At 31.2% G+C, this 24,093-nt stretch overlaps 4 protein-coding genes across 4 annotated transcripts in view; 2 read left to right on the forward strand and 2 right to left on the reverse strand.

Annotated features, from left to right (window-relative positions):
* Positions 1-403: 403 nt before the first annotated feature.
* LOC130446508 (uncharacterized) lies at positions 404-6,799 on the reverse strand. Its single transcript, XM_056782816.1, has 4 exons — positions 6,390-6,799; positions 4,348-4,472; positions 4,210-4,281; positions 404-2,624 (listed from the first exon to the last, which is right to left on the reverse strand). Exons 1-4 carry the CDS (start codon positions 6,658-6,660, stop codon positions 2,562-2,564), a joined length of 531 nt encoding a protein of 176 aa, XP_056638794.1. The 5' UTR covers positions 6,661-6,799; the 3' UTR covers positions 404-2,561.
* Positions 6,800-8,441: 1,642 nt separating this feature from the next.
* LOC130446265 (origin recognition complex subunit 4) lies at positions 8,442-13,250 on the forward strand. Its single transcript, XM_056782397.1, has 5 exons — positions 8,442-8,713; positions 8,786-9,131; positions 9,191-9,489; positions 12,647-12,925; positions 13,012-13,250. The coding sequence occupies exons 1-5, from the start codon at positions 8,522-8,524 to the stop codon at positions 13,174-13,176; spliced, it is 1,281 nt and encodes a 426-aa protein (XP_056638375.1). The 5' UTR covers positions 8,442-8,521; the 3' UTR covers positions 13,177-13,250.
* A 600-nt stretch (positions 13,251-13,850) lies between these two features.
* On the forward strand, positions 13,851-16,906 carry LOC130446267 (serine--tRNA ligase, cytoplasmic). Its single transcript, XM_056782399.1, has 3 exons — positions 13,851-14,715; positions 15,963-16,235; positions 16,291-16,906. Exons 1-3 carry the CDS (start codon positions 14,017-14,019, stop codon positions 16,819-16,821), a joined length of 1,503 nt encoding a protein of 500 aa, XP_056638377.1. The 5' UTR covers positions 13,851-14,016; the 3' UTR covers positions 16,822-16,906.
* Positions 16,907-18,296: 1,390 nt separating this feature from the next.
* LOC130446266 (nuclear pore membrane glycoprotein 210) overlaps positions 18,297-24,093 on the reverse strand; it is a 29,909-nt gene continuing 24,112 nt past the window's right edge. Inside the window, exons 19-21 of the mRNA XM_056782398.1 lie at positions 22,511-22,678; positions 22,309-22,450; positions 18,297-20,005 (exon numbers count right to left, since the gene is read on the reverse strand). Of these exons, the coding sequence (XP_056638376.1) occupies positions 19,677-20,005; positions 22,309-22,450; positions 22,511-22,678 (639 nt within the window). The 3' untranslated portion in view covers positions 18,297-19,676. The remainder of the gene's footprint in view (positions 20,006-22,308; positions 22,451-22,510; positions 22,679-24,093) is intronic.

Genomic DNA, 24,093 nt, shown 5'->3' on the forward strand with positions numbered 1-24,093 from the left:
TCCTGCATCATAGTGTGGTAAGTCAACAAATTTAGACTTTTTAAGTGAAATATTAATGCCCTAAATTTCAATAGAAAACCATGGTTAAGTTCGGTGTCATCATTTGGTTTTCTTATAGTGTCAACAATTGGTGTTTTCACCTTAATAAGAGTATAATGTCAAACTATGGGATTTTAATTTGAAAACAATTGATTCAGAAAGGTATCTGGGCTCTTTGAGACACATTAAATTGCTTTTCAATCTTGTAGGTAATAATTTCTGAAAGTAGCTTTTGTCCTTTGATGACAGCGACGGATGGTTAGTAAGAAAGTGACGTTGACATTTGCTTAGAACCATAGTACTGTTTAGAATTTTTAACCATATACCAGACACTCAGGAACAGTTTGCTCATTTTCATTTGTATATGTAAATCTAAATTTTAAGAAGTCTTCATTATACTTGCGATAAACATTGTATTCATTAACAGAGAAAAAATTTCTACTGGACACGGGTTCGTTCGTCTGACCGCTATCACTCTTATTATCATCATTGTTAAGTTTTCTTTTTTACCAATTTATCCATTTGGTTTCAAAGTTCTTTTGAAATAAATATAATTTTATCAAAAAATTAATAAAAACCACATGTTGTATATTACCATTTTAATGACAGTAAAGCGGATGGTGGAGATGTGAGGGACCAGAGTTTGTGGGAGGTAGAATGTGCAGTAAAGTCTCTACCTGGTGAGAACTTGATAACTGCAGAACTATTGAAGTGTGCCTTATAAGATACTGGCTAAAGTCATTGCTGAGACTGGAAGCATTCTCCGAAATAGCCCTGGGAGATAACCAGTGCGGATGCAGGAGGAAGAGATCAACAACTAATAAAATTTTTGCTATTCGCTGCATGTTGGAAAAGTGCTATGAGCACGATATTTCCGTACACCAGCTCTTCATAGATTACAAACCAAGTTCTAACAGTCTTGATCGATCTTACCTCTACAGCACGCTGCGTATTTTTGGCATTCCTGCAAAACTTATTCGCCTGGTGCAGATGACGTCAGCTGAGACCAAGAGCAAATTGAAGATAGCGAAGTAGACCACACGAGAATTCCAAATAGGACGAGATCTCAGACAAGGAGACGCCCTCTCGCGTATCCTCTTCAACCTGATACTAGAACGAGTCATCGGAAATATCGAAGTTAATAGAAGAGGAACTCTGCTCGACATAATAGTGCAGTACCTGGCCTACGCTGATGACATTGATCTACTCAATCGAAGGGAGTGGAAACTGAAGGGAAGCTTAGAGCAGCTGGAGCAGGAACCCTGTAGAGCGGGGCTTACTATTAACGAGTCCAAAATAAAATGGATGGTTATGTAAAGGAACAGAAGAACTCCCTGGGGGCTTTCTAAGTAGACCGGTATAAGTTCGAAAATGTACTGTCGTTCAAATATCTGGGATCACTAGTGACCGAAAATAATAACATCTCGATGGCAACAAGATAGAACGTGTGAAAGTGGGGAACAGAGTATACTTCAGTCTCTAACGACTACTAAAGTCACGTTTCACTGAATTGGAGAACGAAAAAGCGGATCTATCGCACAATTCTTCGCCTGGTTATCATGTATTTTAACAAAGCCTGGGTGTTCTACAGTCGCGAGGAGCGGCTTCTCACCACGTTAGAGCGAAAGATCTTACGACGAATATATGGACCAATATTCGAGCAGAGCGTGTGGCACACTCGTACAAACACCGAGCTCTATCGGCTCTATGAAGACCCCAGCCTGGTAACAGAAGTCAAGATGGCTGGATGATGTCGAAGAGAATCTTTGAGAGCTAGGTGTGACGTAGTGGAGACGCCGAGAGTTGAACCGTGATGACTGGAGGAACGTCAGGTCAAGGCTCGTTGAGACCCATAGTGCCAGTGGTAGTAGTGTATATTAACGTTGAATTGAATTAATATTTATAATAAACTCTACTGTACACAAACTAAAATCAAAAGGCTACGAGGGCAAATAAATGTGAATTTTGTACGTTCCAATTAGAGGCGCAGTATATGTAAACAATAATCAGCACTTGGATCACCAACGACAGATAACATTCCCATCATTTCCAGTCCTTATCATTTTAACAAATCGGTTCATCGAATACAAGTAACACCATATTTCTGTTTTATTAAACTTTAATATTTTACTGTAAGCATAGAAATTTAGCGACACATTTCAAGATTCTCGCGGCACAGTGGTTGAGAATCACTGATCTAAGATCGGTTTCCTGTCTTTCATGGTCTGATCAATCTCTTCCTTCCAGGTCCTTGATCCTAGCTTTCTTCGGCCACCTGTCCCGCTCCATCCTCACCACATCTCTGTACCAAAGCAATTATTTGTATTTGTGTTTAGGTTAATTTTTCCTAACCACAGAAATAAGTTCAGAATTTGTATAGCTTGTTGCACACATTTCTCATATCGTCTAACCCTATTTATTTGCAGATCAGGATCTTCTTGTGTCTCCTATTTGATCTAAGAAATACACATAAAAATAATATAATTTTATTTTTTATTTTCTGTAACAAATAATAGAACAGTCTATAATATTCTTTTCATGTAGTTGAACACAGTTTTCAATAAAGCCAGTTGTGGAAAGGTTTCCTAAAAAAAGCAGTAATTAGTTTCTTTTATCTGCTTACTACTCAGTTATACTTAGGGTAGCAACGTGCAACTGTTGAAGAAATATTTAGGATGCAAAAATACTATATTTTCAACATCGAATGAAATCTAACAAATATTTATGTTTAAAAATTAATAACGAGCATTAATATTAAATTTTGAGTGAGTCTAGTTTGTTTAACCGAATCAGGATTCTAAACACATTTACAATCTTTTATCTTTGGCTCCCATAACTATAGACGATGGCGGTATTAAAGAGTTTTTGGTCTGTTTTTTTTTTGTTCGGGATTTGTTATTCTCAATTAGATATTATACTTAGATTTGAGTATTTAAGGTTCTAAATGTAAATAACAAACAATAATTATGGAAAATGGTAGCGATGACATCGTCCACTTAGCCAATTTTAATAGAATGTTGAAGACAGTCACCTTATTTAATGCCAATAAACTCATGGATTTTTATTTGATTCTCAAACATTTCTTCTCTATGCTGGATATACTTACTACATTAAAAAAATGTGTTCCAAGTGCATATAGGTTTATAACTATCGCATAAGTTGGAATCTACTATATTTATTTTATAAAGGTGTACTTGATAGCATGCATGTCCAAACTTGAGTCCACTTATAGTGACTATGCTACTTCAAGGTAACTCATACCAGTATTAACTGGAAATATCTGGATGTAATTGTATATATTTTATTTATTTCTTGATACAATATTTGTATCAAAAGTGCTGCCATCCTTCTTTAAACTCAATTTTTCTTTGATAATACCTTCTTCCAGTTATTTTGTTATTTATTGGCTTCTTTTGCTAAATTATCTACATGCTCGTTATGAATGAGTCCTATATGTGATTTTATCCATAAACATTTATCATATTCTTTTATGCGTACCTCATTATCTTTCAGTTTAATTCTTAAAATAGTTTAATTTTCAATGAGAACTGATAAGGAGTTCGATATTATCATAGATTTTTTATAGCCATGTCGTTCAATAAATTTCAGAGCTTCCCATCGCTTTTGCAGAGAAAATAGAGGTCAGACTGTAGAAGCATCTGTATATATGTCGATATAATTATCGTATGTTGATTAATAAGATGCCAGTACAATTCTACTGATTATTATATGTTGTTCCTAGTTTGGAATTTAAACATGTACGGTTTTTAATGCTATGAAGAAATCACAAACTCTATTATATGTCTTTGTGGCATCTAAACCCTCCCATAAATTGTGATTGAATGAGAGCCATGTAATGAGCGAAGGTTTCTTGGCTGAGTATTTGTTAGTGAAGTCATTGTATTTAATTCCGAAATGTTTTTAATTATTGTTGTAGTAGAATTTGAGGATCATTTTTCCTGCTAGTAAATTTCTAAAGTTCTAATGCTTCTACTCGAAGTGGTTCTACTGGTGTAGATTTCAATGCTGATGAATATATCTTTGTCTATTTTCATTTTTTTTTCTCGAGATACTATATATTTTAGAATTGTACTATAGTTTTTATGATTTATTTTGAAAAATATTTTTTTGTGCTGAAAAAATATTGACAACCCTAGTTATACTACTCACTGTAAACAATGGAACCAACTGACTTTTCTTGAGACCACTAATTAATAATGTCAGTACAAATAGCACTTTATTCTGAAAAATATAAACAAAATATATCAGATTTCACTAGATTGTGTTGAAAGCTTAAAAATAACTTACCCTATATATAACTTCATTAATAAAAACGTTTTGTACTTGCTCATGAGGAAAGAAATCTCTTTTAACTCCAACAACTTTTATCTTTGCAATTTCGATTCCTATATCTTTAATTACAACTAGATTTTCTAAAATTATAAAAATAATAAATTTGTCAGTAAAAGTCTAAAAACAATTTCAAGTTAAATTTAATATAATAGACGAGGCAGTTGAAGGTAAGAAAAAAAATGATACTTGAAGTAAAAAAAACCAATGAAAATACAGGAGGTTTCCAAAAATATTGCTGCGGAGAATCTTCTATTGAATTTTAAGTCAACAAGAATTGGTTTTAATAAATTTGGCTGTAAGTGAAATTCTTTTTTTGATGGAAGCAATTACATTATAATAAACATAAAAATATATATTTTTAGATACCTTCAGCTAAAATATAACAATCTGTTTGATATCAATTAGATTACCAAATATGTTGGGAGAGGCCTAAATGATTGTGATTAACATTAAAGCCTGATATGACGCGATTTTGATAATTATGTTTGATGTAAGGATTGTTTCTTTGAAATTAATAATCAGAAAATACTGATGATTATACTTAACATTTAAGGTGCTATCATCCGATAATCCATACAAAAAGTGCACATTAGCTATTTCAGTATTAGTTAATACAAGCACTATTGTTAACTTAACATAACAAAATCAGATCTAGTGATATGCTGATATCAAGATAATAAAAATGTTTTTGTGTCAGTATTTAGGTTTCACACTGTAATTATCAATAATCAAATCAATATACATGTTTTTTTGTTATTTCTTGAAACCAATAGTGTAATTAAGGGCGAGCATATGATCTAAATGAGTACACTTACAACCACTGTGCCTTTATGTAACAAAATTCAATGTTTTGTTATTCATTATAGATAAAATGTATATTTTTATCTTGAAATTAGAACACCCTGTACACTGGCATTAATACCAAAAAGTACCTGGCCTAACCTAGGTATAGCGGTAGTTGCTTGAAAAATACCACTGTATTGGAACAATATATTCAGCATATTGGTCATAATTATGTGATACTATACTTTTATTTAAAAGGCATTAGCCCAACCAATATAAAAGCTGAACTAGATTTGACTCTGGATGAGACTGCTCCTTCTTTATCAACAGTAAAATATTAGGTAGCATAGTTTAAACGAGGCAGACATAGTACATATTTCAAAAAGTGTGGCATATCAATTGAAAATTTTGACATGAGAGCTTTACACAAGTTGAGTGCCGTGTTTGCTCATAATGGAACAAAACAGCGTCGTGAAGATGTTTCCATCGAGTGTTTGGCAATGTTTGACAGAAATAAAGCCGAATTTTTTCGCCGTTTTATAACCATGGATGAAACGTGGGTCCTTCACTTCAGACCCAAAACAAAAGGACAATGGACTGAAACGGGAAAACTGGCTCTAAATAAGGCAAAGACCATATCATTTGCAGGTAAGGTTATGGCGTTGGTTTTTTACCATTCGCATGGAAAAATTTTCATTGATTACCTTGAAAAAAGAACAGTCAACAGCGAATATTATGCGTACTTATTGCAACGTTTTGTTTCATTAAGACAATGGACCAGCTCACAATCCAACAAATTTGAAAGGCTTTGAGTTTATTTTTTTTTGTGAATGGGCATGAAATTGCTAAAAATTTAAAAAACTTCAAGTGAAAACCTATAAAAAGTTATGTTTTACAACTCAACAGCGGTTAATCCAAATACCAGTTGTACAGTATAGAAAGAATATTTTTCTCATATTTGTATTGATACAATGTTTTTAAGAATTTAAAAAGATGACAGTGATAACAAAATAGGTTCCATTAACAACTCCCAGCAACTATTAAATGGTTTTGAAAATATATTTCAGTCCACTTCAATATTTCCTTGGATACTTTAATTCCTATCAAAACTAAGATGTATTCAAATTTTTGCCTCAGCTCACGTAACGTTAAATAAAAATATTACGATAAGTAGATTATTTATGGGAAACGATAAATTCTGTGGGTATTCTTACCTTCGATAGTCATGTTACATACTGTATAGGTTAAAATTAAAACAAAACATAAAATTGCGAGTATAATACTGATGGAAACAATGTTAACGAGAAGTAAAATCATGTCGATACTCGCAATTATAAATATTATGGTACATCTTTGGTATATTGTTGGTCCACAGTGAATTATTCTAATTTTTAAACATTGAGAAACTTCTTGAACATGTAATTTTAACAAATTCCCATTTATGTCCTTGAATACGAAATAATCCTTATTTTTTGTCTTATCCATTTTCCCAACATGGTTTATAAAAATGTATATCTATATGTTTGTATGATAAAATTTATCTATAAATTATTTTCTTAGGTTAAGTTCAGATCATATAACTACCACAGAACACACCCAGGGTATAACTCATTGAACATACTCTAGCTTGGTATGTTCTGTGGTATAACTACTATTAAATTTTCACCTAGTTGACCTATGAACTATAGCTTTGTTCTTGCTTGTGCTTTGCGAACGGATTATCTGTCCATACAGAAAAACAGAAGACAATCACGCTACGAACATAACCTCTCAAATTTTCTTTTTGTACTATCAAATTATCCATAATACAGGGTTCCCAGCTTAGGGGTTATCACCCCAAATTTAGGGGACAAAATTTGGAATGAGATGTTTTTGGGGATATTATATTTTTAGGAATTTTTGTAACTTCAAATATCGATAAATAACATTGTAAAGAATAAAATGCCTAACAGAATATCCATTGAAATGTTACAAAATATGATAATGGTCCGATCCACACTGCAATGGAATGGTGGATCATGGACACCATTTCAACCATCCGCAAAAGTGTTGAAATTATTCAATGTCAATATGTATGATTTTAAAATATCAGGATCTGAAGAAAATGATCTGTTACTTGAAGTTTTCGATAATTTATTAATAATAAAATAATTTTAAAAAAATATGTTGCGCAATGAAATTATTTATTGTTTTAAATTTATTATTTGCTTAAAAATATTTTATTAATAATATTTTTTAGTTAGAATCCCTAGTAATTGTATTTTAGAGGTATTTGATTGGGGCTTTAGGGAAATAAATTATTGAGAGTTGGGAAAACTGCCATAGAATTGATTAACTTGCAATTAACTTTCGTGATATAAAATTTAAAAGTTAATCGAAAAATATGGAAAGTAAGTTTAGTCGTACTAGAATCAAATTTTTAGAAGCTGAGATAGAGGCTGAATGCTCAAATATTGCATGAATCAACGACGAAGCAATAGAGTAAAAAGCCAAGAGTGAGAAATTCCAATATTTTGGAAATAATCAGAAAAGACAAAAATGTGAGACATAAAGAAAATATGAAAAAATGAAATTTGAGAGGAATTTATGTGGAGTTGAAAAGTACCTTAAACAATCCCCCACAATAATGTCACTTTTATGAAAGGAATTCAGAGAGTGAGGAAAGTTAAAACACCCTGCTCTCATAGACAGATCCAGGAAATCCAGCTACAACATCCCGTATTTGCCTTCGGTAATCACAAACTAGTTGTACCTAACTAAAAAGTAATATGTATTCAGTACTAAATTACAAATATTGAAGCCAAATAACTGTAACCTGTTCACCAGCCAAATGATAGACGAAAGGGAATAATATATCTACAAATGTAACCGCACCTACGACAAAAAACAAAATCTATTACACGCTTCAAAAAGCCCCCCTGTTCTTACCCCCGTACTCTCAGTTTTTTATATTAATTTCGCGACGGTAGGCGGACATACACGACATGAAGCGAAGTCCCACCAAAAAAGCCACCACAATTCCAGCCTAGCAGAGGAAAAGCCTTCCTATATCAGGGCCATTCCAGAAATTAATCAACCATTCCCTCACGGGATTGATCCTAGCATCATTAAAGTATAGGGGGAACAATGTATGATGATTTCAAGAACATTATAAGGGGCTTATACTTTTCACATTCACTGGATTATTAATAACATATAAAAAAATAAATAAAAATCATTGCGAAATGTAAGAATGATTTGACCTGTTTATATTAGTGTTTATCTATGGATTCACTTTAAAGTAGAAGAAAAAAGGCGCGATTTTTATGAACGGAATTAAGGTTACGTTTGAATTATTGAAATAAGTATGGTAATCCAAAAAGAATTTGATTCCAAAGAAATAAGAACAGTTTTGAAACACAATATTCTTAACAACAAATATTTTATATGCCATGATAAAGAAAGAAAACAAATTCTAGATTTGATCGAGAGGACTTTTAAGTTCGGCGAATCCAATTCTGCCTTGTTAATAGGACCCAAGGGGTGTGGAAAAACAACGGTAAACCTTTCAACTTGATTTTTAGGAAAAATACAATTCCAGTTTCATTCAATCAATCCGAATAACTTTTAGATGGTGCTTAATGTTTTGGAAGAGTTACAGACTAAGCCATTATTTCTTAAAGATTCTATGGTGGTAAAATTACATGGTTTGATACATACTGATGATAGATTAGCATTGAAAAGTATTACATCTCAAATGAATTTAGATAACGTGGTAGATGGAAAAGTATTTGGAACGTTTGCAGAAAATTTATCTTTTTTGTTGGCTTGCTTAAGAACTGGAAATAGTCATACATCAAAAAGTGTTATTTTTATTTTAGAAGAATTTGATTTGTTTTGTCTTCATCATAATCAAACTCTTCTATATAATCTGTTCGACATTTCTCAATCTGCTCAAGCTCCAATTTGTGTATTAGGTGTGTACATACTAATATAGGTTTAGAGTTAATTGAATGTTTTCCAAATTTTATTTTAGGAATTACATCCCGAATCGATGTAATAGAACTACTAGAAAAGCGTGTGAAATCCAGATTTTCACATAGACAAATTTTTGTGTTTCCCAATGTAAGCGATGCTAATAAATCATTAGACTACATGTTACATAAAATAAAATACTATTTAACAGTACCTGATCATAATAATAAAATAAGCAAAAATTCAAAGAAAAGCTGGAATTCCAGTATAGAAAATTTATTAACTAACAAAAAGTTTCAAAGCATTATTCAAAGATTAGCAGACATTGATATAAGTGAAAGAACATTAAAAAATATATTGGTAAGTGAAAAATAAATTACTTATTTTTTCATACTTCCAGCCAATTCAACAGTTTTATGAATAATTTTACTGATGTTAAGCTGCAGAAAAATAACAGTTCAATGAATGCATTTTGAAAAAAAAATTCCTAGAGCTGGTGGTTTATTATTTTTTACAAGTATGGGATATCTAGTATATGCATTTATTACACAATATACTTCTCTGGCAACTAACATCAAATCTGTGTTTCAGAACAAAAATGTTAATATGTGTAGTATGAGCTTATCCCTGAAAAATTTTCACACATATGTATGTAACTGAATTATGCCTGGCAAGTGAAGGAAGGAGCAAAAACAAATGTTTGGTGGTCCAGGATATTTTTCTAACAATAGACAAGGATAAATGGGCTAGACACATTAAATAATTCTCACTATATATGACCTCTTAATTTAAATAAGAAGCTCCTCGGCATCACAGTTTTTTATTTTTTTCTTAGCCCATTAGAATAAATTCATACCTTATCATTAATTGATTGTACAGAAAATGTTTCTAAAGAATTTTGTAGAAAACTTGATGTTCTACAAAATGGCTGCAAATGATATGGTCTTTGCCTTGTTTAAACCCAGTTCCTCCTTTTCAGACTATTGTCTTGATTGTTCTTTTGTTTTGGGTGTGAAGTGATGGACCCACGTTTCAACCATGGTTATGAAACAGCGCAAAAAATCGATTTTATTTCTATCAAACATTGCCAAACACTCGATGGAAACATCTTCACGACACTTTTTAAAATGCCTACTGTGTCTGCTAACTCGCGCACTTTCAGTCGACGATCATCCAGTACCGCTTTGTCTCCTCATTTGGTCCATCACTGCGATAATGGTCTTGATTGATAACGAAGGAGCAGTCTCATCTAGAGTCGAATCTAGTTCAGCTTTTATATTGGTTGGGCTAATGCCTTCAAATAAAAGTATTGTACCACATAAAGATGCCCAATCTCTCATGTTTAAAGTTGAAATACAAAGTGTTAACTATAATTTTACACATTCTATTATTAAAAGTAGGAGACTCTTCATTTGCAGATAAGTTTCATGATGACTTAAAAGCCATGAGTATCTTGAACAAATCTCCAATCGAGCCAAACCGTCGAAAAATACTTCAATAAAAAACAAGTTATTTAATGAAAATTAGAAGAAAAATATTTTATAGAAAAAACAAAGGTCTAAGAATTAAAAATTGAAGAAGAAAACTCTCATATTTATCTCTTAAAAGTGTGTGTCTTCCTCGTCTGAAGGGGGTAAATTCACACTTGATCTGTGTCAATTTCAAACTCATCTGGAACATCAGAAAATACGCTAGTGATTTTAATTTCGGGGAAAATTTCATAAAATACTTTTTCAATTCCATAGTTGAATTTAAATTTTTCCCAATTTGGAGATCCTCAATTTTTTTGTCTTCTTATAAATTGCTTTTATTTCATGTTCTTAGCCAACTACTAAATCTTCAATTAGTTCACTCTCATTTTCACTGGATTTTTCTCCTTCCAGATCGATCTGATGATCATTATCAACAATTTTGTCAGCATTAGTTTCTAAGTCATCAATACCAGTGCTTCGATCTGGTGAAACTAAAAGTGAAGTCTTACAAGATTCCTGTGCCCGTTTAAAAGAAACAGGCACAGGAATTTCAAACCTGAGTATATGCCTTTTTTAGATCATTCGCTTTTTTTATTCTATTTATATTTTGATGTAAAAGTCCAGATATATTTTTATACATGGTTTTAATATTTGTTTGTTCTAAGATGTATCAGTAGAGAAGCGACAGGGATATGCAAATAGCAACGTCTAATGACTGGATTAAAATCATGCGTTTTCTGACAAAAAAATGAAATGTTATTCTTTATACACATCTAAACTACAGCTGAGGATAATTATTAACATAAATTGTCCCCAATTTTCTTCATTCTGAACGTCTGAAATATGTCCAGTCAAAAAAGTAATGTCCATTAATCCACCACCTACGCAGTTGGAGCGATCATTAACAGTGACTCAGGCTTTAGTCTACTTCATAATTCGTTCAGGATATTTTTTATTTTGAAAATTAGTTAACATCGTCCAAGATCATCCATAGAGCAAACCCGTCTTAATTTATTATGTGATAAAGCGCTATTTCGTCCAAAGTGGCACAAAGTTTTTTAAAGTATGTTTTAGTAGCAGCACTTCTCTTAATAATCTGGCATATTTCTTGTTGCAGCTGATTTTGATGCTTAGCTCCATCGGCTGCTGGAGATTGTCTTTGAACTTCGGTACGACGTCTCCTTTCGGTCTATATGATATCTTAAGAAACAACGAATATAACTTGACGCACTTTTATTTCCATAACTGTAGATTTTTAAACTTTCTAATGTCTAGATTGGGTTGAGAACAACATCGATGCAGAACAGGTTCAAAATATTTCATTTAATACTCCCGCTCTCTGTGCCATCCCTTTTACATTCAAATCTGTATTTCGAACGCACTTTGGAGCAACAGAAGCGTGTGTTCCAGTATTGATGTCCTTTTTGTCCGTTCCACAAATGTTAAAACATCACCTGAAAAAAAAACAGTTGCTCATTCGAAAAAGATTGAAGATAATCAAATGACACCATAGAACTTTGCATCGTATTTACAATTTCTTCATTACCCTCAATTTAGCAAAGTGTTAGGTTTTGTTTCACAAATTTATCAATTTCAAAATGATTAATTACTTATCAATTACAACATCATCAACATTTATATTGACCAAATTGATAAATACAACTACCTCTTACTTAGTCAACAGAATATAGCAGTTGTAGAAAAACTGTTCCTTTCAATCCCAGTTTACAAAATACTGTTGATCGGACTATTGCGTCGTCATATTATATGGTGTTTTTAGTTTTTCTGTTTTGACTTTTGCCAATATTTCAATATATGGAAATTTTTGTATATATGTAAAGAATCATTTTAGTTTTTATAATCATAATATGTACATAATTGAATATATTGAAATTCTTCTATGTAGTGTATACATCATATTACATTTGAATCTAAATTACATATTCTGTGCATCTAGTTGAAGCGACTCAACGACAGACAAAACATGTTCTACAACCGAGGTTTACAGGAGTTCCTGGCTATAAATAATTCATAAATGGTTTTAGATCAATATTGTATTCAAAATGGAAGACTATTTATCTGCTGAAATGTTTCAAGAAGAGTTAAAAGCCTTAGAACAAGATGATATGCTTTTATTATTACAAGATTTGAATGTTCTTGAACTGTGTCTGTTAATATCCATGAAACATCATTCAGAAATATATGATGGACAGTCCATGAATTATGAAATGATACTTTCAAGATATAACAAATTTGCAAAAAGTAACTCTAGTATGCAGAACGTACCTCGATCAGTTGCGATGAAAGCTTTTGAACACATTGAGGTGATAACATTTTGTCAATAATTGTTTAACTTTCATAATAATTATTTTCTATCTAAATTTTTCTAATTCAATATCTCGTGTTTTAGAGTTTAGAATTGGTTTCTATGGTAAGTGATGGAGGATCTAAGACTCAGAAGGAGTACCGGTTTTTCAATTTACTTGTAATGCCATCCCAAATTCTTGAAGCAGTAAAAGTAACACCAGGACTACCGACAGAAGTTGTTCAATGGGCAAATTCATCTTTGATCTGATCTAATTTATGCAATTATTGGTTCTGTACAAAATATTTATATTTTCATACAAATAAATAAAAACTTAAATAGTACATGTGCATTTCTTAGATCTTGGTAGTTGCTTTATATCTTACGTATTCTACAATATTTTCTTGCAACATAATCATTTAGCTGATTTTTATCAGTAACTATCTTCAAAATCTTATTTTTCAATTATTAGATTAGGAAGTTGCTAGTAGCTATTAAATATTATTTTTTTTTTAAATAGTATAAAGGTAACTATAATAAACATTTAATTCAAACTCCAAATGTTTATGTTTATAATTTGTAGTTATTTTTTGATACTATTTTTTGTGTGGCTGGCTATATAATTTCAAAGACTTTTAGCTTCAGTCTCAATGGATTCCCGGTAACGAAAATATTTCCTAGGTGCTACTGATTTGTTTTTACGAAAAACCTTCAATTAAATATCAAAAAAATTAATAAAACCTATCACCTTATTTTCACGAGGTACTGTCCATATTAAAATGCGATTTACGAGGTATTTCATCCACAATCTTTGTTATTTCAATATTGATGAATTGGCAATGGATATATATTAAACAAAGGAGGTATTTCTATACGATAATTTTACAAATAAACAATTTTTGATAAGAAAACTCTATTTTAGTAAAAGTAATAGATAGGAAGTATTTGTTGTTTGTACAATCCTGACTTAGTATTTAGATGAGTAAATTATCCATTAAAATATAGCTAATAAAAAAGTAGATTTTTAATAGGTTAGAATTTTTGACATCATTTCTTTTACGAGTTCTTTTCACAATATTGCATCAACTGTTTTATACTCATATTATAACCATGGTTTTAGATCTAGATTTATTCCGTACTGATAAAGGAGGTAATCCGGATCTCATTCGGGAGAACCAGAAGAAGCGTTTCAAAGATGTTGCTTTAGTCGATAAAGTTATAGAAAGAGATTCCACATGGAGACAACTTAGGCATAAGTTAGACAATTGTAATAAATTAAAAAATGTTTGTAGTAAAGCAATCGGTGAGAAAATGAAGAAAAAAGAACCGCAGGGGGATCCAAGTGAAGATGTACCACAAAATATTGTTACTAATTTAGAAAATCTAACATTGGAAGTTCTTCAAACTATCACAGTGAATCAAATAAAGAAGGTTAGAACATTGATAGATGAGGCTATAGTAAAAAATGAAAAGGAACTAATTAAAACAGAAAAGGAACGAAATGATGCTTTAAGAGAAGTGGGAAATCACTTACATGAATCTGTTCCTGTAGATGACGATGAAGACAACAATAAAATTGAAAGAACTTTTGGCGACTGTCAAGTTAGAAAGAAGTATTCTCATGTAGATTTGATTTGTATGATAGACGGGATGGATGGAGAAAGAGGGGCAGTAGTTTCAGGAGGCAGAGGTTATTACTTAACTGGTCCTGCAGTTTTCTTAGAACAAGCATTGATACAATTGGCATTAAGGATATTGCATAAAAAAGGGTTTAAGCCTCTCTATACTCCATTTTTCATGAGAAAGGAGGTGAGTTTTATTATCCATTTACTAAAAAATGTTTTGTTCAGTATGTATACAATTATAGCTGATAAAAATGTATATATGTATGTATGTTTCTAATTCATGTGACAAAATTCAGGTGATTGCTCGTATGAATTTGAGATGGGTCTTTCCTATAACAAAATTCCTCAGCCCACCTTTCTGAAATATCACCCTTAAAAGGGAGTGAATAAAATTGAGGTTTATTTCTAAACGTCTACTAAAATCCATGACAAGTAGGGTACGTTCATGCATTTTTTCTAGAGACTACTCAATTTATTCAAATAATTATGAATTATGGTGTTTACCTTTTTTCTCTACATATATTGCTTTCGGAAAAAAATTAAAATAAAAAAAATTCAAATTAAAATTTTATTTTCTTAAGATTCATCATAAAAAAAGTTTTGATATGAATTAAAGTACTATTTTCACACCCATATAATGTAACAGAAACATTGAAAAACTACCCATAGTTAGTCCCTTGCAAGTGTATGAAAATTACAGAATTTCAAGTTTCTGAAATTTTACAAAAAAAATGTTAGACACCACCTTTAGAAACATCCTGTGTATTTATCAACAAATCATATATTTTCATATGGATTCAAAGGGGAAATCAATAGTTTATATATTCTTAATATGCCAAATGGTTAAGTTGGAAATTCTAGAAACATTGGTTAGGTTCATACTGTTTACACTACCAGCACACCATTACTTACAATAACAATATGTGACACATGTTTTGAGAACCAAATTATCATTTTCCGAGGCTAAAGGTAAATTAGTTGTAAAATGATGTGCTTAGTCAATTCAAAGAAATATTTTGTCATACGGCATCTTCTTTGCAATGTGACTTGAAGTGACAGATCTTTATTGAACTAAATTATCTGTCCTTAAATACATCTTCTGAATACAAAACATTTTTGACTAGTCAAAGAGTATATTTTTTCCAATACTTTTCAATTGATAAAGTAATTCAAGAACAAACACTCACGTGAAGTAGTATCCTCCTATTTCCTTCATAACATTGGTTCAAGTAGATAATAGGTTCAAATTATTGCTAAATGCTCATGTCTTTAGTCAGTGCAAGTACTGCATTAAAGTTTATCTATAACTGCTTTGATTTTAGATAGCATCAAAACTTCAGTGTTTCCTTTTTCATCAGAATTTGTTTGTTTATTTTACAATAAAGATATAGAAGAAAATTTAAATAGATCATTGAATTATTTACATTATAGATAATGCAAGAAGTTGCACAGTTATCTCAGTTTGATGAAGAATTATATAAAGTAGTTGGAAAAGGTAGTGAAAAGGTAGAAGATAAAGGTGTTGAAGAAAAGTATCTTATAGCAACTTCAGAACAACCTATTGCTGCTTTTCATCGAGATGAATGGATATCAGAAAATTCTCTGCCTATAAAGTATGCAGGATTTTCAACATGCTTTAGACAAGAAGTTGGATCTCATGGACGTGACACCAGGGGTATATTTAGGGTACACCAGTTTGAAAAGGTAAGGTAATACAAATCATGTATCCAACTGTGTATTAAGGTTTTTATATTTTCAGGTTGAACAATTCTGTTTAACTTCACCTTTTGACAACAAATCTTGGGAAATGATGGATGAAATGATAGAAAACGCTGAAGAATTTTATAAATCTTTAGAAATTCCATACCGAATTGTCAACATAGTTTCTGGAGCATTGAATCATGCTGCTGCCAAAAAACTCGACCTAGAAGCATGGTTTCCAGGATCATCAGCCTTTAGAGAATTAGTATCCTGCAGTAACTGCCTGGAATATCAAGCCAGAAGGCTATTAGTTCGTTACGGTCAAACCAAGAAGATGAATGCTGCTACTGATTATGTTCACATGTTAAATGCCACAATGTGCGCAACTACAAGAGTAATTTGTGCCATTTTGGAAAACAATCAGACAGAAACTGGCATAAAAGTACCAACAATTTTAAAACCTTATATGCCTGAAGAATATCAACATGAAATTCCATTTGTTAAGCCTGCTCCAATTGATATTGAGAAGGATTCAAAGAAGATCAAGAAGCAAAAAGAGGGGATGAAAAAAGCTGCTGGAGAAGAATAATTCAATGACATTTAGGGGTATTTATCAATTGTTGCATTTAAAGCTTTTTTTATTTTATTTATTGTCAATAAACATCTATTGATTTTGTTAGCTTTACTTATTTCAAAAACATCATAGAAAAAATAGATTAAATTATAATGTTCAAGTATTAATTTATCATAAATTATGATTTATTACCATGACAGTATGGTTATGTTGCTTTCTAATTCTTGCCCTATAATTCAAAATAGCAATAACAGAAGGTACGAAGCTCATTAATTATGAAAAATCTTGTTCGAGGCATCTTGATTACAAAATGAGAATTTACTGTTTAATCATACTTCAGTAGGTAAAGATAATTGTAGCTCAGCATTTTATGACAAAAAACTAGAGACCATTTAAAAGTTTTTGTCAACAACCAACTCTGGGTAGACTCATGAAACTTGAAAGTAAAGAGTATTGATTTTACAAAGTTACAAGTAACTTGCAATGATCAGAAGCTGTAACTCCCATATATTTCTGGGCCAATGCTGACATAGAAAAAATTTATATCAAACCATAAATGGATTTAAACTCATGGATAGTAAGTTTGAGACTTTCAGTTTTTCTGCTAGAGTGCCAAAAAATGTGACTTATAACACCATCCTTGTATTTTACTGTTATGCTAGATTGTGATACAGTGTTATTGCCGCTGATATTGCGAACATCCTTGATTTGTTGCAAATTCAATTCTTTTACAGAGTCCTCTTGGTATTAAGTTTATAAAAAAGTTGCCAAATGCGAAAATTGGATTTTGAAATTTCTAATATATTAGGTACTATTGGTATGTTGGTAACCTATTGAAACAGCTGACTGTCTCTTCCCGTAAGGTATCGTGAAGGAATAGTTATTTTCAAATTGTCGCTAAAGTTTAGATGCGAATCTTCTGAAAATAATTTTTATTCAATTTCTTTTTCAAAAGTTTCTTATTCTTGGAGGTACATTTTCTAATATCAATAAGAGACAGGCAAATACTCTTCTGAAAAACTATAACCAGAGTAGATCTGCTGAATGTATGAACCTAAGTAAGATCAATCTACAAATACTAACAGGATTTCTAGCGGGGCTCTGCCGCCTCAATAAACCTGGGAGCGCTTGAAATAGAAGACGAAGATCTCTGCCATTTAAGGCTATCCCACATTATAGACTTTTTTAAAGAAGTACTAAATTCTTTCTTGATTCTGAGCATGATTTAAAAAAATGGAAATATGTTTTTTTTCGTAAAATTTAATGTTTTTATCATTTTTGTTTTTAATGGGTGCTTTAAAAACATTTTTTTGAAACAAATGTTTTTTCTTGAAACTTTTTGAATCCCCCTTACATTGTAGGACAGGTAATAATTGTTAACATAATATAAAATCTAATATCAAAGTGAATCAGGAATGACTGATAAAACAAAAATTAGTATATTATTTAAAATTCCAATATGAATAGGAGGAAAGTTAGAAAACAAAACATACAAATCAATGTTTTATTGAAAAATCAAAATTATACAATACATACAGTAAAAAATTGTTTTTAATATATTTTGACGTTGATGGCAGTCTTAACAAAGAAAAAAAACAAAAAATTAGTTTCCTTAGCTTTACAAAAATTCTACTAATATCTACATTAAAATAAAAACAGTTTGTAATTGTTGATACAAGGAAATTGAGAAAAGTACTAAATTCGGATTCTAATCGAGTTTTCATCTACAAGAAATTTCTAACAATTTTCAGGCAGTGTCAAAATTCCGTTTTTTGTATATCTATAAAATTCTTAATCGAAATGAGTATGAATATATTGGCAATATGGCAAATGGAATATATGAGCAATAGAGGAGTAACAGAAAAAATATACGACATAACAACTGTATGGACAAAAAAACTCAATTAGGCGTGATAACCAACAGACTGTATGTACAAAAATTACAAAATAAAAGAAAATATAACAACCAAGGAGTTTTATTAGTATAAAAAGAAACAGAACTCAATTGTTGTGTAAGGTAGCCACTTGAAAAATCAATATAACTTTATATAGCGTACAAAATACGGGGTTTACATATGGCGCTATATTTTTGGATACGTATGATATTAAATTCTCCAATTATCTTAAAAAGACAAATTAAAATCATTTGATGGAAGAATTTTGCTATGGGCGAAGAAGAAAAGAGATCTTTCATTAAGACAGTTCAACATACCATTAGTCTATATCTACATGTCAAAAATATTTTAAAATAGTTCAAATTGTATCCCAATCTACCTTACCATTCAGATATGACTTTTATTTGTTTACAAAAATAGCGAAATAGTTTCGATCCGAATGAATAATTGATCGAAAATGTTACGGGAAGCTTTAGAATAATCAAATCTGTTTAAGGAAAATGAAGAAATGAGATTTATTGAAGTTCTTTTCTTCATCAAAGTTATCCTAAAAGGGAAATTGCATACAGTAAAAAAATAATTGTAGTATTTGGGAAAAAATTCAAAATTATATTTGACAACTAATGGAATCCTTATTACAAAAAAAATGATTAAAAACAAAGAAGTGTATATTTGTGAAAAAAAATTTTTATGTTGAGTGGACAAACAAACTTTAAATTTTGGACATAATTCGTATAATATACTAAGTACCGTTTTCACATGACTCCATTTTAAATAACAACGAAAACTTGTTAGACAAAAAACAAAAAATATTTATTGGAAAGCGAATTGTAAATTTAATATACAATAATGAAAAAATAATCATAGTACTATCACAACTATTAGTTTACTTTCAGTAACAAGACCTTTGCATCCCCTTTTTGTCCAATCATTGTAAAACAATTTTGAAGGCAGTGAATGTAGCGGGGTTACAAATTACATCATTCTTCTATTTGTCCTAACTTCGGGACTAGTGTAAAACGTACTGACATCTCCATAAATCGGTTCTCTGTTACAATTAGCCGTACAAGGCGATCGTGATGTATTTGGATGTCCTGTAGTTCTCGGATAGAATCTGGAGACATCAGGAGATATTCTTCTATTTGCACAGAAGTTACACTGATGAGTGGGCATAGACGCTCTCAGGGCGGCGCACTGAGCTTGCGTTTGACATGATACTGGTGATGTTTGTAAACTATTAGTTAACATCGATCTAGTAGAATTTAGGTTGACGTTTACGACGGGTTGCATATAGTTGGAATAGACTGAAAAATAAGATTAAAGTAATATTAGTTGAAATCATAACTAATAGCTAAGTTAAAATCAGTAAATATTTTCAAAAGAATCAGATCATTTTAAAACAGAAGCAACAGATCAAGTCCTCTATACTAATAATATAAAAAGTAAAGATTTGATTATTTTTTGTGATGAATTGTCTCAAAAACATATTTAACAGATTTTTACAATTATTGTATTTTGAGTTAAATGAATTTAATAATTCATATAAAATTTAAGATACCATAATGTGCATATTTTCACATTATACTTCAACCATATTTTCTTTTCTTTCAAATGAAGATGAATCAGAGCTACTCGACTCTTTTTCAGACCATCTAAGAGAATTTTTATTTCACTGTTTGTTTTAAAACTATTTCCATAAAACTAGGTTTGAAGCACTGGTCAAGAAAAGTGGCAACTGGATTAGCTTGAAACAATTATCTCATTATCAATGAATTTGGTATTTTCTGTGTAGTCTCTCCCTTTTCCAGTCATTTTAACAACATGACAACACTAAAGATATTTAAGAAATACCCGAACTAGTTATTTTTGAACGATTTTAACAGTGTGATACATTGTTCTATAAAGTCTCATTGAATTACTCATAGAATCGTGATCAGTTATGTACACCAAGAAGCAGCTCACTTCTAGTCAACTCTGAGTCGCCTATAAATCAAATTGCTCTCTTCTGTATTGAGTCGAGCACCCTCAGGGTATGCTTAGGAGTCGAGCTTCAAATGTGCGAGCAATACTCCAAAGGGGAACGAATCTGAGCCTTGTAGAGGATTAGATGCTGTTGCAGAGTATATAGATTTTTGGTCTTAAAGAGGGCTCCAAGTTTTTGTGAAACTGCCGTAGCTAATTCGGCTACGTGACAACGCCAGGACATTCTGCTCTCGACATCGATACCTCACAAGCGAATTTATGGTGATGGCGATATTTTATGTCCAGATAGAACCAAATCCTGAGCTGTAGGGCCAGCCTTTTTTATAAATAGAAGCAGCCTGCGTTTTCGCGGCATTAAACTCAATCAGATTGTTTCCACCTCACTCTGGAGTGTTTTCAAGATCAGTATTGATAATGGTGATCTGTTGTTGCCTACAGATTTGGGTGTTAGTCGAGTTTACTGGAGCGGCTATTATGAACGACATCAGTGTGCTATAGATCGGGTTTACAGTTTTGTCGACTAGATCGTTGTGTATAGGAGAAAGAGAGAAGGTGACAAGATGCATCCCTGGGAACACCAGCGTTGACCTCAAACCTCTCTAAGGTGTGCCCAACGATAGCGACCTGGATGGTTTGGTCTCTGAAAAACCTACTAAGTGAGGTCGACAAACTGTACGATCTAATTTTTTCTTAAGGTTGGCATTCCTCATATTTCTCTATAGCTTCAGTCCTATACGTTGGTGACATAGGCCAAGAGATTTCCGGTCGATCAATGTTTACGAAAGCTGTATTGATGATCGCTGATGATATTAGCAGTCTCAAAATATCTGAAGGGAATAGACCTGGATGGATGAATGTTTAAGTGAAAATTATAGCCAGCCCTAAAATACTGTTCATGCACTTTTGATTCACTTTCTTTTATTTAAGAGCTATGGTAACCTACATGGTTTGCTTTAAATTTTTTGTAATATAATGGCATATAATCATTATACCCACATTCAAAGAAACTTTACAAACACTAGTTTATGGTGGACAGTTTAACTAAGAGAATCGTCCGACAGAGTCATTGAAAGTACATTAAAAAAAATATAAAATTTAGCAAAAACCATAATGAAAGGCCCCAAAAATTAATTTTAATATTAATTCCCACTGCATACTTGGTATGCTTTTATGTAGATGTGTTTTCAAAATTTTAGATAAAGTGAATACTGTATTATAGCAAAAAATTCGCCAAATTTTGCACAGTTCACAAGGAAATATTGAAAAATTCAAATAGTGTGATTGTTTAAATTTTGTATACAACAAATGACAAATTTTGAATGTTTTCATACCAGTCTTAATTTGAATAGAAATTGATTTTTGGTGAAATTAAAATGACAAAAGAGATAAAAATTATGCATTGTTTTGAAAAGTAAGTACCAACTAATACTTATATATAAAATATAAATATATAAATATATAAAATATAAATAAATATAAATTATATATAAAATATAATTATAAATATTTTTTTATCGGGAACTAAGAGGTGTAAATTAATATGACAAAAAAATCTAACACGGAGTTAATTATCAAATTAACTGTTAGTGCATTTTCATTGAGCAATCTTTGTTGAAATACTTACAGTAGAATGTTAGGAAGAAAATTAATAACATTACTGCTGCAGTTGCTAGAGCGTACTTGTAGGTCTTTAAGAATGACAGTACTGGTGATCGACTAGGTACACATACGTTTTTTTCCAATTGTCCACTAACTCTGACCAAGATCTAAAAAAAGTTACAGTATTCAACAAATGAGTTGACAAAGTTTTAGCGGTGTTCACTTACCTTGATTTCCTGTTTGGTTATTGGTGAAATTATTATAATGCCCATTGCTTCTTCTAAATTAGCCAATCTCCAGTGATAATCTATTAATTGTATCTCATATTTCGTTGCAGTTTCATTGACTGAACTACCGCTATCTACGTATAATATACTACTATCTGCTGGAGAAACCTGCAAAATGGTTGAAACAAAATTATAAACCATTCCATATTTGATTACCAAGGTATCCGAAAGAGTTTTATGGAGTATTTTGAATAATAAAAAAATCCAAAGTATTAAACACAGTAACCATAAACCATTGGATTGGTTGATAAAATACTGAGATAATAATAAATGTTATGAACACTAAAACTATTTGCCAATAGTATATAAAATGGTGGTATTTAAGGCCATATAATAGAAGAAACTTGAAAAAAATTGGTTCAAATATATGTATGGAAAATTTGGCAGTAGAGTGATGATGAAATAAATATGTTGATTTCGTTCTGATTCATTCAGTAAGAATCAACTAATCCAAAGTGTGAAGCAAACAAAAGAATTAGGATTAGTAACGCCATAAACATAAATTCAAAATGCGAAACTTTTCCTTATGTATTGAATGCTCTTGTAGTCAATTACTGAATAGATTTCAATATTTATTTTGTAAGTGAATGGCAAAATATTCAGTAAAATATAATAGTGTAAACAAAGAGAAAAAGGAAGAAGGCTTTCATATTAAAGTAAAAAACAAGTGAGGATTAACATATTAAAAATCTTATTATCTGATAACTGAATGAAATTATGTTTAAAGACAAAATATGTGAAATTTTTTGCACTGAAAATTATTATTAACGAAGAGTATATAAGAGCTATTTTTTATTTTTATATTTTTTATTTATTATTTAATCATATACGGTGAATCACCTTTATTTATATGGTCTCTACTTATAGAACAGTGTATATGTATGTTGTGATTAAGTTGTGATGCACACTGCGATCAAAAGGACGTATTGTGTCCCATTTTCTTGCTGTTGTACTATTAATTTGAAAGTGCAGAATATGGGATGGATCTAGCTGCCAAAGATTTTTGTCTTCTAATTCATACACTCCCAGCTGTAAGGCTCTGGAGTTCCGCAGTTTCTCTGAATGTGGATAGGTTTCGTCTTCTAAGTAACAAAATCTGCACGTTGTATTCTGTGCCGAATCTAGCGTCTTCAGGTGTCTATTAAGACAACAATACCCAGACAAGACTCCTGATAGTATTTCTAGAATGTTCTTGTTAAGGTTAATACAATATATATATATATATATATATATATATATATATATATATATATATATATATATATATATATATATATATATATATATATATATAAGTTGTAGTTTCCCAGGAGTATATTTGCCTGCCTCAATCTCTATACATTGTTCCAATAACTGTTTTTTCTATATCTACCTTCTTTTCTAGCGTTTTCTCTATTATTTTATAGCTGATTTCACAGGTCCTATGAAGAGTTTAACTGCTCCTACTTTAGCAAGTTTTAACTAACCTATTTTATTTTCTTATACTCCAGTGTTCCCCAGAAACTATTGAAGGATATAACAGT

The sequence above is a fragment of the Diorhabda sublineata genome, chromosome 7, assembly GCF_026230105.1.
Source record: "Diorhabda sublineata isolate icDioSubl1.1 chromosome 7, icDioSubl1.1, whole genome shotgun sequence".
Taxonomy (NCBI): domain Eukaryota; kingdom Metazoa; phylum Arthropoda; class Insecta; order Coleoptera; family Chrysomelidae; genus Diorhabda; species Diorhabda sublineata.

Coding starts and splice junctions, on each gene's coding strand:
- LOC130446508 (XM_056782816.1), bottom strand. CDS start 6,660: ATGGATAAGACAAAAAATAAGGATTATTTCGTATTCAAGGACATAAAT. Junction 4,282..4,347: donor TTAATGAAGTTATATATAGG/GTAAGTTATTTT, acceptor TATATTTTTCAG/AATAAAGTGCTATTTGTACT. Junction 2,625..4,209: donor AGTTGGTTCCATTGTTTACA/GTGAGTAGTATA, acceptor TGCTTTTTTTAG/GAAACCTTTCCACAACTGGC.
- LOC130446265 (XM_056782397.1), top strand. CDS start 8,522: ATGGTAATCCAAAAAGAATTTGATTCCAAAGAAATAAGAACAGTTTTG. Junction 9,490..12,646: donor GAACATTAAAAAATATATTG/GTAAGTGAAAAA, acceptor AAATGGTTTTAG/ATCAATATTGTATTCAAAAT. Junction 12,926..13,011: donor AAGCTTTTGAACACATTGAG/GTGATAACATTT, acceptor CTCGTGTTTTAG/AGTTTAGAATTGGTTTCTAT.
- LOC130446267 (XM_056782399.1), top strand. CDS start 14,017: ATGGTTTTAGATCTAGATTTATTCCGTACTGATAAAGGAGGTAATCCG. Junction 14,716..15,962: donor CATTTTTCATGAGAAAGGAG/GTGAGTTTTATT, acceptor TTTACATTATAG/ATAATGCAAGAAGTTGCACA. Junction 16,236..16,290: donor GGGTACACCAGTTTGAAAAG/GTAAGGTAATAC, acceptor TTATATTTTCAG/GTTGAACAATTCTGTTTAAC.